The sequence below is a fragment of the Panicum virgatum genome, chromosome 6K, assembly GCF_016808335.1.
Source record: "Panicum virgatum strain AP13 chromosome 6K, P.virgatum_v5, whole genome shotgun sequence".
Lineage (NCBI taxonomy): Eukaryota > Viridiplantae > Streptophyta > Magnoliopsida > Poales > Poaceae > Panicum > Panicum virgatum.
This window is the reverse complement of record NC_053141.1, coordinates 10,008,301-10,023,434: the sequence shown is the minus strand read 5'-3', so window position 1 is coordinate 10,023,434 and position 15,134 is coordinate 10,008,301. Positions and strand designations below refer to the sequence as shown.

General features: G+C 45.2%; 2 protein-coding genes and 2 long non-coding RNA genes across 6 annotated transcripts; all 4 read left to right on the top strand.

Moving 5' to 3' along the window:
• Positions 1-254: 254 nt before the first annotated feature.
• Positions 255-2,588, top strand: LOC120711662. Of its 2 annotated transcripts, XR_005690396.1 has the most exons (5): positions 255-569; positions 762-874; positions 1,188-1,425; positions 1,499-2,238; positions 2,313-2,588. It is a non-coding gene; the product is annotated as an uncharacterized LOC120711662 (long non-coding RNA). The 2 variants fall into 2 exon arrangements; XR_005690397.1 differs by lacking the exon at positions 762-874.
• A 1,768-nt stretch (positions 2,589-4,356) lies between these two features.
• Positions 4,357-6,847, top strand: LOC120711661. Of its 2 annotated transcripts, XR_005690395.1 has the most exons (3): positions 4,357-5,040; positions 5,304-6,136; positions 6,408-6,847. It is a non-coding gene; the product is annotated as an uncharacterized LOC120711661 (long non-coding RNA). The 2 variants fall into 2 exon arrangements; XR_005690394.1 differs by having other exon boundaries at positions 5,304-6,847.
• Positions 6,848-10,346: 3,499 nt separating this feature from the next.
• On the top strand, positions 10,347-13,405 carry LOC120711659. The gene is made up of 5 exons (XM_039997256.1): positions 10,347-12,513; positions 12,598-12,667; positions 12,757-12,889; positions 12,959-13,147; positions 13,219-13,405. The coding sequence occupies exons 1-5, from the start codon at positions 12,436-12,438 to the stop codon at positions 13,307-13,309; spliced, it is 561 nt and encodes a 186-aa protein (XP_039853190.1). The 5' UTR covers positions 10,347-12,435; the 3' UTR covers positions 13,310-13,405.
• A 77-nt stretch (positions 13,406-13,482) lies between these two features.
• LOC120711658 lies at positions 13,483-14,783 on the top strand. The gene is made up of 3 exons (XM_039997255.1): positions 13,483-13,652; positions 13,724-13,985; positions 14,156-14,783. Exons 2-3 carry the CDS (start codon positions 13,793-13,795, stop codon positions 14,560-14,562), a joined length of 600 nt encoding a protein of 199 aa, XP_039853189.1. The 5' UTR covers positions 13,483-13,652; positions 13,724-13,792; the 3' UTR covers positions 14,563-14,783.
• The last annotated feature ends 351 nt before the right edge of the window (positions 14,784-15,134 follow it).

Below are 15,134 nucleotides of genomic sequence, written 5' to 3'. Positions count from 1 at the left end.
AAAACTAATTACACAGTTTGGATGTACATGATGAGACGAATCTTCTAAGCCTAATTAGTGCATAATTAGCCATAAGTGCTACAGTAACCCACATGTGCTAATGACGCAGTCAAATACCTCAAAAGATTCGTCTCGTGGTTTCCAAATGAGTTCTGAAATTAGTTTTTTAATTAGTGTCCGAAAAATCCTCCCGACATCTGGTCAAACAATCGATGTGACCTTTGATACAAAAATTTTCACTAACTAAACACCCCTCAAGGAGGGAGATGTGGTCACTTTGGAGTTGTCAAGGATCAGTGCAGGTAGCCATCTCGGCTGGGGCTCAAGCGGCATGGTGCGAATTGATTGCTGAACAATGTCATGATCGACCAACCAAAGGCGACACACTACTTCAAATTTCGATGGGACCTTGGTGGTTGCGGCTTGAGGGCAAGCCACATTTCAAGCGGTGGGGAATGTCACGAACAGGGCCTCTCAGGAGTGGCTGCTAGGTGGGGCCAGGTAGGGGAACGGCAAAAGATACAAAAGCAGAGGACCATGACGGGAATGGCATCGAACAACAGAACGAGGTCTTCTTCCTCCTCAAGACTGCTCTCCTATTAGCTTGCTGTTCTTGATCCCTATCCCTAATTCTTGCTATTTCCTTCCCAATCTCTTCGATTCTCCTTCAAAATTGTACCCAGATTATCCTTGTACTCTTGCTATTGTGATTTGGAGGTGAAGGTTCATAACACAGCTCTTGTTGATTTGAATGGATGCAGTGATGATGCAATGATATCGTTTGATGCTACAAATCCATTATATGAGAGTTTCTTTCGATCGTGCAAATAGAATCTTGTTAGTAATGGGAGCAATGGTTCAAGCTTAATATCAGGTCAATTTTATTTATGGCAATAGAATCAAGTAGAATCGATAGATGAAATGACCTGATTCATTCAGGTTCAAGCTTAACGAATAGTAGATAGTTTTTCTGTTCATGAGCATTGTAGTGAAACCAACCTGTTCATGAGCATTTTAGTGAAACCAAATTTATGGATATGGCAATTGTAGTGAAACCAAACCTGTCAAGAGCTTTGTCAATTGATGAGCATTTTTATTACCACACATTGCAAGTAAGTAGCATAGACATCTATTTCTTTTATGACTGAACATTGATTGGCATCAGCAACCACATTTTCTCTTTGTAGGGGTGGTTACTTTAATTTCCTACAGCATCCACATTTTCCATTGCCACCACAGCTTGGTGAAAATTTCCATTTTGTTGGGCTTTCAAACAACCTGCAGCCACCTTCTCCAGCACCTCCACCACATGGCACAACGATTCAGACAGAGAAGAACAGCATTGAAATTGATGATGATAGTGGTGTTGCAGCAAGTAGGCCTGTCAAGAAAAGATATTGGACACATGAGGAGGAAGTGAGATTGGTAAAGACACAACTGCCATTGTTTCCATATGATTTTGCAGGCAGATGTTCATTTCATAAATTCTCTTTTGCAGGCAACTGCTTGGCTAAACACTTCTAAGGACCCTATACATGGTAATGACAAGAAAGGTGATTCATTTTGGGGTCAAGTCACAGAATAATTTAACAAGAACTGCGTACCAGATCGTATTAGGGACACTAACCAACTGAAGATACACTGGTCATGCCTTAGCAAAACAATAAATGAATTCAACAGCTTTTGGACCACAGTGTCTAATATGAATAAGAGTGGATACTCTGATGACCAACTAATGGATGAAGCACAACAGCGGTTTGAAAAAAAGAATGGAAAGCCATTCACATTGGTTCATTGGTGGAAGATACTAAAAAAATGAACCAAAATAGCGGGCACATGTTGGTCAGTCTGAAAGAGAAAAACAACATGTTGATACTGTTGATGACAAGGAAGAACGTCCTACCGGGAGAGAATCGGCAAAGACAGAGCGCAAAGGGAAGCGGAAGGCGGAACAAGTTATGGATGGCATTGTCCTCCTTGGAGATAACATCAACAAAATAGTTGAAGTTACGGAAGAGCGTAAGAAGGAGCGTGAAAAGGTAACAGAGGCGCAGCTTGAGATCTCAAGACTTAACCTGCAGGCTGCACAGACGCAAAAGGAAGCAAAGTTGATCGAAGCTTACAATAATTTGCTGGTTCGAGACACAAGCCATATGTCCGAAGAAGCAAAGACTAGCCATGAGAAGACATTGCAGAAGATGGAGAAGAAGCTATTTGGTACAGATGATTAAACATGAGGTTAGTGTTCACATAATAATTCTGTGCGTGCTGTTTTCTTGTGAACATCAATAATTGATGATATGTTTTGTCAGGGAATGTGGCTGGAGAGAGGAAGATGTTGGCTTTGCTGCCTTTATCAGGGTGGAGAAACCGATCCATGTTTTGTTGGATTGATACTATTTTGATACTATTATGAATTAAATATTGCTGCCTTTATCAGGGTGGAGAAACCGATCCATGTTTTGTTGGTTTGATCATTTATCTATGTTTGCTTGTAACTGCTGTGATGGGCAACGTGAAACTGATCCATATATGTGTGAATGCTGGTGGATTATAATGTGAAATTGAACCACACTAGCAATGTGAAACTGATCCATGTTGCATCTGTGTGAATGCTAGTGGCTTGTAATGTGAAACTGAGCCATACTAGCAATGTGAAACTGATCCATGTTGCATCTGCGTGAATAATGCAATGCCTTTTCGTCTCTCTCTCTCTCTCTCTCTCTCTCTCTCTCTCTCTCTCTCTCTCTCTCTCTCAGTACTCTATATATGCTTCCTGTTATCTCTCTCTCTCTCTCTCCAGTACGTCTGCATGAATAGGCTGTTAAGGTACGCCTGCACCTCCATACTGTATTTCTGATCTTGGCCCGATAATTGTTTGTTTCGTGACATAATGAAGATGTTGGCACAGATCGTCCTCAAAATGTCCGACGAACAAGATCCAGGAAGCAACTGTATTGACCCCAAGGCTCTCTACACGCTAGATGAGTTCATAGCTGAAGAGGACATCCTAGATGATGTGATCAGTGAAGCAATGGTGGTCTTGAAGGGTAGTGTCGAAGCTCTTCAAGAGGAGGCATCTGATCACCGATTCCGTCCAAGGAATTATATCAAAAGGCCACGTGAGGAGTACCATCAGCTCCTAGTGGATGATTATTTCTCAGAGAATCCTCTCTATTCGCTCAAGGTTTCGTATGTCTAGACCCCTATTTTTACGCATCGTCGATGCCTTAGGCCATTGGTCAGATTACTTCACTACAAGGGTGGATGCTCTGAATCGACAAGGCCTTACGCCACTACAGAAGTGTACTGCAGCTATTCGTCAGTTAGCTAATGGAGTGCGGCGAATCATCTAGATGAGTCTTTGAAGATTGGTGAGATAACTTCGATGGAGGCGATGAAGAATTTCATTGAAGGTGTTGTATCTGTCTTTGGTGGGCGATATTTGAGGCGCCCCACCGTACAAGATGCGGAGCGTCTACTCAAAATTGGTGAGAAACGAGGGTTCCCTGGTATGTTTGGTAGTATTGACTGCATGCATTGGCAATGGGAAAGATGCCCTACTGTGTGGAAAGGCCAATTTACTCGGGGTGATCAAAAAGTCCCGACGATAATTCTTGAGGCCGTGGCATCTCATGATCTATGGATATGGCATGCATTCTTTGGAGTTGCAGGCTCTAACAATGATATCAATGTTCTGAACCAATCTACTATATTCCTCGAAGAACTACAGGGGCAAGCTTCTAGAGTCCAATATATGGTTAACGAGAACCAATACAACATAGGTTACTATCTTGCCGATGGGATATATCCGGATTGGGCTGTATTTGTGAAGTCAATATCCATGCCCATTTCTGAAAAGGACAAGTTGTTTGCACAGGAACAAGAAGCCAAGAGAAAGGATATTGAACGGGCATTCGGAGTACTACGCCGTCGATGGTGCATTTTGAAGCGACCAGCTCGCTTGTACGATGGTGGTCAACTTGAGAAAGTTGTGCTAGCTTGCATCGTACTTCACAATATGATAGTTGAGGACGAAAAAGAAGAAGACATTGAAGAAAATCTTGATCTCAATGAGACTCCTTGTACAGTGATCGTCCAAGAACCGGAATTCTCCCCGGAAGTTTATGTTCCATTTCAGAGAGGTCTAGAGAAAGATGATGAAATTCGAGATCGATCGGCTCATGTACAGCTTAAAAGGGACTTGGTGGAGCATATTTGGAACAAGAACGAGCTTCGCCGAAATATTTCTATAATTTGAATATATTATATGTAATTATTTTCATATAGTAGTACCCTGGGTAGTACGCGAGCCAACCCATCCACATCCGACCCGTCGCCCCCACCCTCCCCCCACCCGTCCGGTTTTCTCCCCCCCTCCCAAGCTCGCAGATGCAACGCCCGCACGCCCGCACCACCAAAACCGCCCAAGCTCGGACGCCTGCCGCCGCCGCTCCTTCCTTCTTCCCCAGACTCACCCCCAATCCCGGCGTCCAGCTCGGATTCGCGCCCCCAATCCCGGCACCCAGTCGCCGCTCCCTCCTCCAGACGCGACCCCAATCCCGATGCCCAGCTCGGATCCTGAGGGCGCCGCATCAACCTGCCATCGGCGCTCCTTCACCCCCAGACGCGTCCCCAACTCCGGCGCCGTACAATCCCCATCTCCGGCGCTCCCGGCGATGTGCTGCGCGAACGGCTCCCGTCCGCCCCCCTCCAGCGGTGTGCTGCAGCATCAGTCCCGGCGAAGTGCTGCGCGGCCGGCTCCCGTCCGCCCCCCTCCCCCGGCGAGCTGCAGCACCAGCATCAGGTCGTCAACTTTGGCCGCCGTTCGGAGAGGTGCATCCGATTGTTGGGAGGAAGCAGCAGCAGGAGCCGGAACCATGCCCAGCCGCCTGGACCGCGGTGGTGAAGCTCGGCGATGCAAGGATCCTACGCGTCTGTCCGTTGCAGCAGCCTCCAATTTCCTCTTCAGTTGCCCTTCCAATCCCGCTCACCTGGATTGAAATCGGATTTGGGGGCGTTCTTCCTCGGTGGCGGCAGGTTCATATCCCTCCCCTTTGGTGTGCATTTATTCGGATTGATGGGCTATTCTCCCCTAGCACAGATGCCCATGCCCTATATTGTTCTCCTATATAATTTCAGTTGATTTTGATTGATTTCTCATGGAGGTACCGATGATTTTCTAAAGGTGGTAGAACAATATTAGCCGTAGATTATTGCAGTCTAGTTGCGTGATCCTTTTGCTTGTTTGCCTTTTGATCCCTTAACATATGATTTTATTCATATTCAATTTTGATCTGCAGTAGCCCGAATTGGACAGCACCGCCAGCGGCATGCTATCGAATTCGTCGGTGTCCATCTGCCGCAGGGCAAGTGAGGCCGCCTGCACCTGCCGCAGCAGGGTTCAGTAGCACATTTGGGCACGAGACGAGGAGGCTGTCACAAGATGTCGTCTTGCCAAGTACACTGGAGTTGCAGCTAGTGCCGTAGTCGAAGACGGCGGCTGCGAACTACGCTGCTTCACGGTGAGGATACTGTGCTATTATCTCTTCTCTCGTCATCTGTATCAGGTGGCGCAGGGTTACATCAGTGTTGGTTGCACGTCAGGTGCTTCAGCAAATGCCTATACGCTATGAACTTTGTGGTATGTTGCATTTTTTAAGTTATTGTTTTCCCTATCATGTACTTTGATTATAACTTGCATGCATCGATTCCATTTATGTACTTGTAACTTTGTAATCTACTTAGTCTTCACAATTTATCAATATATATACTTGTAGTTTTATAGTATCCTTGTTCTTCACAATTTATTATTAATTTCAAGCACACTTTTTCTGGAATGCTTTGTAGTTACTAATAGCACTTATTCTCTTGCGCAATGCATACTTCTGAATTTACGTTTAAAATAGGTGCATCATGCTGTTTGATTACACATTAACTCAGGTGCTAGACGTCACTGCATAGCAGTTTCAGCATCAGATGACTGGTTGGCCGACCATTGCGGCATCTTGTCTTCTTGATCGTGCAGTTTTAAGCAGAACATGGATGAATTCAAGGAGTTGATGCACACCGGCACCATGGAGACGGTGAGCTACTGCAAGAGTGGATGTTGTAGCCTAACGAACATGGCAGGCAGGTTAGTGTGTTGACTGTTGAAGATCGTCATTTCTTACACGTTGTGTATGTGTGCCTTTGGTGGATGAATCATCACTGATGCATGCTCCGTGTTTGGGTGAATATACCCATGTTGAGTTGACAGTTGCAGATTGGTCATCTGATACTTGTTCATTTTTCTTGCCACTAATCATTATATGCATTTAAGAATTATGTCGTAACCACAACGGAGATTGTTGCTTTTCAACAAGTGTCCGCAGCACGCAAATTTACTGACAGGGTGTACTGGTTAGGGTGCATTTCAGTCAGGGTCCCGTAAATCAGATTTTACTGACGATGAACTCCAGAGCCAGTGAAACACTCGAAGATGCATTCAGAAGCACTTACGCCTGCAAGACTCGACTACGAAGAGTTCGGGGACTTGTCAGACCGGGGCAGCGGAACTGCTCACAGGCGTATAATATTCTAGAGTAAGGGATAGTGCATGGATGGACTTTACCTCTATTGTAACTACTCAGATAGTAGTAGAACTAGTTGATGTACAAGGAAACTACCCGACTCCGTTGGAGTAGGACTCTAGTAGTACTCGGCTAGGACTTTCCATGTAATCATGTCCCCCGGACTATATAAGGGCGGATAGAGACCCTTCCAAAATATCGACAACCCCTAAGTCAATACAAACAACTACACAGGACGTAGGGTATTACGATCCGGTGGTCTGAATCTGTCTAAATCTTTGTGTTCCTTACACCATCATATTCTGATCTCGGCGAGTCCCTGTCTATAATCAATCTCCTCGGGGTATACCTCATAGAGCTTGGTGGAAAAACACCGACAGGCGGACTGCTTTGAAATACATCTATATCCACCTACAGATAGAGAGTACATGTCAGTTGTTCCATCATTATAAGAGGTATCAAGGCCCTGTTTAGATCTTTACAGGTTTTTGCAAAAAAGCCGTAAACACATTAAAGTGAAACGGAATCTTGCTAATTTGAAGTACTAAATGAAGTCTATTTACAAAACTTTTTACATGGATGGGCTGTAAATCGCGAGACGATTCTAATGAGTCTACTTAATCCATGATTTTGCAACAGTGATGCTACAGTAACCATCCGCTAATTATTGATTAATCATGGATTAATTAACATCATTAGATTCGTCTCGCGATTTACAACCCATCTATGCAAAAAGTTTTGCAAATAGATTTCATTTAGTACTTCAAATGCCCTCTTTATATCTTTACACAATTTTACAAAATGAACTAAACACATCCCAAAAACCACTCGAAGCATCAGATTATCACCTGTGCAGGAGGATTTTTGACGTGATGTAGCTTTGACAAGGCCGGTGGTGTGACTTTCGCATCAAGTACTCTCTGTACTCGCTTCAACGCTTCAAACTCGTGTATCCTTTCTGCTGAGAAGCGGGACGGATCTGTCACTCCAATATATTCAAAGCCCAAATTGCATCTCTTCTGCAATGGCTGAATGCGATGTCCCATCCAAAACAAAACTACAGATCCACCGGTGACTCCACTCTTCTTGAGGTTTTCAATCCTCTTTAGCAGTTCCTCCTCTTGCTCAGCATTTTGTCCACCAGTAAACCATTCGTTGCGAATTTGGGGAGGACCAGGTACTCTTTCAGGAAGGGCAGGAGCATGATTTTCTACATAAAACCACTCGGTTTTCCAGTCTCCTATTTTGCTATGCGGCGTACATTGAATATATCTCTCTTTCATCCCCAAGCGCAACTGTAAATCGGCACCTCCAACCCTGGCTATATTTTTCGAATTGGGTTAATGATATAGAAGGAAAAGGCGTTTGAACAAGTCAAAGTGTGGGTGAATTCCAAGAAATGCTTCACATAGATGCACAAAAATTGAAAGGTGGAGAATCAAGTTTGGGGTCAGAGGATGAAGCTGCCCCAATGAAACAATAGGCCATGCAAAAAATCACAGACCGGGATTGCAAGGTTGCGTTCTACAAAGGATTTGAACAGAACAGTTTCTGTGGTTCGCTCGTATGGTCTATCATGCCCCTCAGCAGATTGCCATTGGATAATCGCTCTAGATTGAAGAAGACATTCGTCAACAAGAGCAGCGATGTCAGATTCTGATAACTTACATTTCTTCTATCCATCAGCCATGGTTGGTTCTGCTGCTACGGCTTCCTTCTTTTTTCCCTTTCCGCTTGACCACTTAGGCGCCATCCGAAATGTCACTACGTTGCTTCTCGCGCATACGCTCGGGGGCTGCTGGATTTGAGCTCGGAAATCTCATTTGATGGAAGAAAAACTACAATTGCTTACACTTTAGAAGGACAAATGGGGATTGAAAATGACAGCGACAGTGGGAAGGGTGAAAACCCTAGGTTTACTGCCTGGTTAAATAGCCCAATCAGTGGAGGTTTTGTAAATATCTGAACAAATGAAGAGTCATGCACCAGTTAAAGTTTATTTTAAGTGGTGAATTCAGGGATTTTCTGAGGAAGTTATCTGATTAATCATTTTTTCTAGGATTATATTCTGAAAAAAGAGGTTTCAGATTCCTGGATCGATTATTTCAAATTTATCATCAAAATAATATTTCTACATTATAAGCCACGACTTTAGATCCTTAATTCTAAATTTATGGGATTTGGCTCTAAGGCTCAGGGGCTGCGGGATACGTGTCATAAATGGCATATTTTTCAAAGAGATCTGCATGGCAAAAGAAGAATTGGAAGATAATTTTTTGAAGATTGATCTGACCCTCAGCCTGATTCTGTGATTCGACCTAAGGCTCAGGGGTTACTCCATATGGAGCGTGAGTTCATCGCACACCATATAAAAGAAGATGATTCGGGGTTTGAACATCTCATAGCCTCGATGCAGCCAAAGAAGTACTTGAAAGACTACTCGAAGTACTCGATGAAACGTTGAAGGATTCCAGAAGCATTCAAAGCGTTCGAAGCACTCGAAGAAGCCTTCAGAAATACTCGACGCCTGCAGGACTCGACTACAAAGAGCTCGGGGGCTTGTCAGACCTGAGGCAGCGGGATTGCTTACAGGCGTGGAATATTCTAGAGTAAGGGATAGCGCATGGAATGTACCTTACCTCTCTTGAAACTACCCGATTGGGCGTAGGATTAGCTGATATACAAGAAAACTACTCAATCGTGTGCGAGTAGGACTCTCTGCTAGTATTCGGCTAAGACTTTCCATGTAACCCTATCCCCCCCAGACTATATAAGGGCGGGCAGGGACCCCTCCAAAGCATACGCAGCCCGTACAATCATCTAAGGCAATACAAACCACCGCACAAGACGTAGGGTATTATGCTCCGGCGGCCCGAACCTGTCTAAATCTTTGTGTTCCTTGGACCATCGCGTTCTGATCTCGGCGAGTCCCTGCCTACAATCAACCACCTCGGGGTATCCCTCGGTGGGCTTAGCGGCTAAACACTGACATAGAGATGCCTTCCGCGATTCTGACTACTCTGAGGATGAGTGGAGAGAATCAATGGCCAAGCGCAAAGCCATGGATTAGAAAACCCAAGTGTCGGTGTTTAACCGCCAAGCTCTCCGAGGTATACCCCGAGGAGATTGATTGTAGGCAGGGACTCGCCGAGATCAGAACGTGATGGTGCAAGGAACACAAAGATTTAGACAGGTTCAGACCGCCGGAGCGTAATACCCTACGTTCTGTGTGGTTGTTTATATTGCCTTAGGTGTTGATCGATGGATCCGTTCTTTTGGAGGGGTCCCTGCCCGTCCTTATATATTATGGGGGGATAGGGTTACGTGGAAAGTCCTAGCCAAGTACTACTAGAGTCCTACTCCAATGTAGTCGAGTAGTTTTCTCGTACATCAACTAGTTCTACAGCTATCCGAGTAGTTACAGATGAGATAAGGTATATCCATGTACTATCCCTTACTCTAGAATATTCCACGCCTATGACCAGTCCCGCTGCCCCGAGTCTGACAAGCCCCTAGCTCTTCGTAGTCAAGTCCTGCAGGCATCGAGTACTTCTGAAGACATCTTCGAGTGCTTCAACTACTTCTGAAGTTCGTCATCTAAGCCTTGAAGTCCATTGAGTGCTTCGAGTAGTCTTCTGAGTACTTCCCTGGCTGCATCGAGGCTATGAGGTGCTCAAGCTCCGAATATTTTTTCATATATGGTGCGCAATGTACTCGCGCTCCATATGGAGTAGCCCCCGAGCCTTAGGTTGAATCATAGAATCAGGCTGAGGGTCAAATCAGTCTTCAAAATTCTTCCAAATCTCCATTTGAAATTCAAACCGCCTTTGAAAAATATGCCATTTACGACACATATCTAGTAGCCCCCCGAGCCTTAAATCTAAATTCCATGAATTAGAATTAAGGATCCAAAGTCGTGGCATACCTTTTGTCTTTACACCGAAAGTACCTGAAATGATCTTTCGAGTAAAGTCACTTTTGATATAAAGTGAGTCAGTGTCTGAATAGTCACGTGGTGTATACTGTAGATGGAATCTACTCTGTGTCCACCCGTGAGCCTTTTGTCATGTAGTATCACGGGTTGGGTTCCAGTTCGTTGCTTTCTCTATAAATGAAGGGGTGAGGCTTTTTCCAGAGTTATTCCACCGTAGCAACCATGGCTCTTAGTTGGAGTTCTTTCCTGGAAAGTTCTCGTCCTCTTGATAGGAGTAGTTTTTTGCTTAGAAACTGGTGCTAGAAGAGTACTTGCGAGCAACAAGAATACTTGCTGTCTTCCTAGCCGTCGGTCTTGCTTCATACATCTCAACCATCCTAGGCATCTTGTACCTAGGTGGTTAGAGGTAGATGGAGTTTCAGAGGTTGAGGCATCTTGTACCTAGGTGGTGGTGTCATACTCGTGGGTAATATCTGAATGGTTTCCCCCTCAATGGCATCTCCAGATATAGCATTGTTTTTGTTGCAAACACATCCAGGAAGAAGGAGAAATTCCTTTTCAAGATGCAAGAAGAGGACTTGCGATGTTCTCATGATTGCATGTCTTTCTTGCTTGAAAATCTCTTCTTCCTGGATGTTTAAGTTTATTCCCTCTTAGGAATAACAAGATTTGAAGCTTTGTAACAGCCATTGGCTGATGTATCTTATGTAAGCTACCTCGAGTGGAATCGAGTAGTTTAATATATTGTTCCTTTGTATTTGCTTTTTTTCCCCAAAATGTAATCCCAGAAAAGTGTAAATACCTGAAGGAAATCCTGATTTTTCGGGATGATTGGATTCTGTTGCATAAATCCCTGAATTATCGCTTGAAACAGCTCTGTAACTGGCGCGTGACCCTTTGGCTTCTAAGTATTCACAAAATTGCCATTGGCTTGGTTATTTAACCTCTCGGTTAAACCTAGGTTTAGCACGCTTCCAAGCATAGTTTGATCCGCCGCCGCCATTTCCTCCATTCTTGCCTCTGCTTGCTACGAGAAACTAGCCACCGCTAGCCCTCGAGCGAGAAGCAATAGGAGTTGCTCCCCTCATCCTTATGGCGCCCAAGAAGACTCAGGGAAAGGGGAAGGCGGGTGGTGCTATTGACCAAGTGGAGACCCAGGGGTGGAAAGCGAGTAAGTGCTCCAACTTCCATCTCTTAGGTCTTGTAGAGGTGAATCTTCTCCAGCCGCGAGAAGTAGTTCATTGGCGGAAGTCTTTAGGAGATTCGGTTCCTCGTGAGGAACCGAATGAAACAGTTATTTTCCAATCTCATGTTCTGCGCGGTCTCGGAATCCCCACCTCTGATTTCTTCCGAGGTCTCTTGCATCACTAGGGGATTCAAGTGCATCACTTGACCCCTAATTCTATACTTCACATCTTGATTTTTTGTTCATCTTTGTGAAGCCTTTCTGAGGATCGAACCCCACTTCGATCTTTTTCAACACCTCTTCCATTTGAAACCCCATCCCAGCGAAGTTGAAATAGATGTAGTGGGAGGTGCGGGTTTGCAATTGCGTCAGGGTGTAGGTCCAAAGTACATCCCTTATAAGATGACCGACAAGGTTATCGACTGGAAAGACCTGTGGTTCTATGTTGAGAACCAGTCGCCTCCCCTGCCTCGTAGATCCGCTGGTCCCCCAGTTAAGAAGGCTAGCTGGAATTCCGGGGGGGGGGGGGGGTGAATATGGATCAGGTTAATTTTCTTCTTGGGGAGATAGACTTGCTGAAGAAGAAAAATAAAATTAGCAGAGCTTCGGTGGTGGCGCATTGGTCGCTCCGGAGAGTTCAACCGCTCTAACAGCGAGTGCATTTGGGATTCCAATTCACTGGTGAAAAGGACTCCACTCGCTATACCAGATTCAAAATCTCCAATGCTGACCTTAAGCGTCGAATGGATCGACTGATGAAGGGTGTTACTGGAGAAGCCAGTATCAAGGGGACGTTCAAAGCGGGCAGACGTCCTCGGGAGGTACTTTCCTGAGTAGTTAATTTGTAGTTAGTATCGAGTATTTTGATTTCCGGTAGTCGCGTTGATCTAGAACTTTTCGTGCAGATCGACCCCGAAAAATATCAAAGTAGGCCTTCACTTCCAGAAGTTGTGCCTGGCGCACAATCTGACTCAAGTGTGAATCTGAGTACTCTGCCTTTTTTGTGTCCTTTGATCCAACTCTTGAGGCTGAATCTAATCAATGTCTTGTTGATGTATGAACAGGTCCTTCGGGTGGTGACGGCGATGATGGGAGTCGGACTGTATCTGCCCAACATGATGGAGCAGATAACAAGCCCCAAATCGAGTCATCGGAGACGCGGAAGCGGAAGGAGCCATCGACTGGCGGTGATGACAGGTGAGTATATATTGCGACCTCGAATATCAAAGAGTATCCTTTGATTTCTAATCATACTATTCTTGATAGGCCCCGCTCTCCATCGAAAAAATGGATGCACAGCTCGGCTGCCAGTCCTGCTGCGTCCGCCCAGTCCGATCCTGGGGGTAGCGCGACGACTTACTCTGCTCAGATGCCGAAAGAGCAGAGTCAGTCGGGGACGACCGTCGTCTCCAGGCTGTTGCGGACAAAGAAGTTTTCCGTCAAGAAGTCCAGCCAGTAAGTGAATCCATTTGTACTATGTCACCATTAGTTGGATTCTTCTCTGCTGATACTTGTTGTTTGCCTAGCAAACCTGCCGACTTCGGGATTGTGGATATGGGGAATCCCCAGACCACCAAACCAGTCGACGAGGTCTCCCAGGCCCAGCCGGACCTCTAGACTACTGTGGTCCAGTCGAATCCAGCAGCCGAGGATGTCCCTGCAGACAAGGCGGGAGATACCCCTGTGGGGGTGCAGAAATGAATCGCAGAGGAGATCTCTTCTGTTGACACTGGTAAGAACTTGGAGTTGACGTCTTGTAGGAGTCGACTCGTCTTGTCCATCTTTTGTTAACTCCTTTATACTTGCAGATGTGCAGTCTGTGGAGCTGCAGAAAACCACTGAAGCTGTCCCAGACGTCGACCAATTGATGCAGCAAAAGCTGCAAGAAGAAACAAAGCAGTCGACGGAAGGGGCAGATTTCTGTATGAAGGAAATCTCAGAAAGTTAGAAGTTTTTGGCTGTAAGCACTAGGTACTCGAGTACTTATCTATTGTCTGGCGACTAGTAGCCATAACTAGTCCTTTGTTGTAGGGACTGGCCAAACAAGCTGCTGCTCAGGTTCAGAAACTGCAACAAGCTGAAGAGGGCCTGCAGCTTTCTATGGATCAGAGACAACAAATCCAGGAAGTCGCAGATCTTCGAGAAGCTTTTGTGAAGTTGAAGGCCGAGCACAAGAAACAAGTCGATCTCCTGCAGACTAGAGTGGACACTCTAGGAACAGACAAGGGTGTCCTCGAAGAGAGGAGTAAAAAGCTGCAAGAGAAGAATAGAAATTTGGTAAAAGAAAATAAAGGTAACTCCCTTGTATTTTCCTTTCTTGTAGCCGTGCAGTAGTCGATATCTCCTTGTGTTCTGTGTATTGGTACTTATAGTCGCCTTGTATTCACACAGAACTCAAAAAATTGTTAGTAACAAAAGATGAACTGGTGACTGATCTGACGAATATTATGTACTGTCATACAGATGCTGTGGAGAAGCTGACCAAGATCAAAGCTGACTCCGACAAGCAACTTGTCGAGAGCATGAAGCAGATCAAAGACTTGGCGGCTGACCGGGATCTGAAGGCTAAACAACTAGCCGATCTGGAGGCAGCAGCCCAGGCCATTGTCGAGATGGTTGAAGATGGTGAAGCGGGCAACAAGACTCTGGTGGAACGCCTTCGTGAAGCTCCCCAGAGGATTATGAGCTTCTTGTCCGACACCTCAAGGCAGTACCTGGCTCATGCCTTAGGATTAGTCAAGTCTTTCTGGCCTGCAGCAAATTTAGTTCTTATTGGCGATGGGTTAGCCGAGGGGTGTTCAGAGGAAAAATTCTTTGAATATGTCGAGGAAGTAAAACCCATCACTGATAAGATTATCAGTGGTTTATAGCAGCCCTCAGATGGAGAGGCTTGAACATTTGTGTTGTAATATTCCTTTTGTAGTCATGAACATGTTTGTCCTGTATGGAATTTTGGAGAAAATTTGTGAGAAACATGTTATGTGTAATATGAATATGAGAAGCACTCGACTTATCTGTGTAGTATGTTCTCTTATAAGAAGAGGTCATAAGTAGTCGAGTAAATCGCCCGTCTTGAGTTGATACCATTGTATGTTGATGCATGCTTTTTTTGGCTATCTGTCGAATACCGTGGTAGTCGAATGGTACAAAACTCCGGATGTCGGACGAGTAGTATAAGATTGCCTACCCTGATTTCACTAAGCCCTGAAGGGCTTAGCGCTCTGGTAGTACAGTCGAGTAGTATAACATTGCCTACCCTGAGTGCACTAAGCCCTGAAGGGTTTAGCGCTCTGGTAGTGCAATAGAGTAGCATAAGATTGCCTACCCTGAGTGCACTAAGCCCGAAAGAGTTTGGTGCTCTGGTAGTGCAATCGAGTAGCATAAGATTGCCTACCCTGAGTGCACTATGCCCTGAAGGGTTTAGCGCTCTGGTAGTGCAATC

Coding starts and splice junctions, on each gene's coding strand:
- LOC120711659 (XM_039997256.1), top strand. CDS start 12,436: ATGGATCGACTGATGAAGGGTGTTACTGGAGAAGCCAGTATCAAGGGG. Junction 12,514..12,597: donor CGGGCAGACGTCCTCGGGAG/GTACTTTCCTGA, acceptor CTTTTCGTGCAG/ATCGACCCCGAAAAATATCA. Junction 12,668..12,756: donor TGGCGCACAATCTGACTCAA/GTGTGAATCTGA, acceptor ATGTATGAACAG/GTCCTTCGGGTGGTGACGGC.
- LOC120711658 (XM_039997255.1), top strand. CDS start 13,793: ATGGATCAGAGACAACAAATCCAGGAAGTCGCAGATCTTCGAGAAGCT. Junction 13,986..14,155: donor TTTGGTAAAAGAAAATAAAG/GTAACTCCCTTG, acceptor ACTGTCATACAG/ATGCTGTGGAGAAGCTGACC.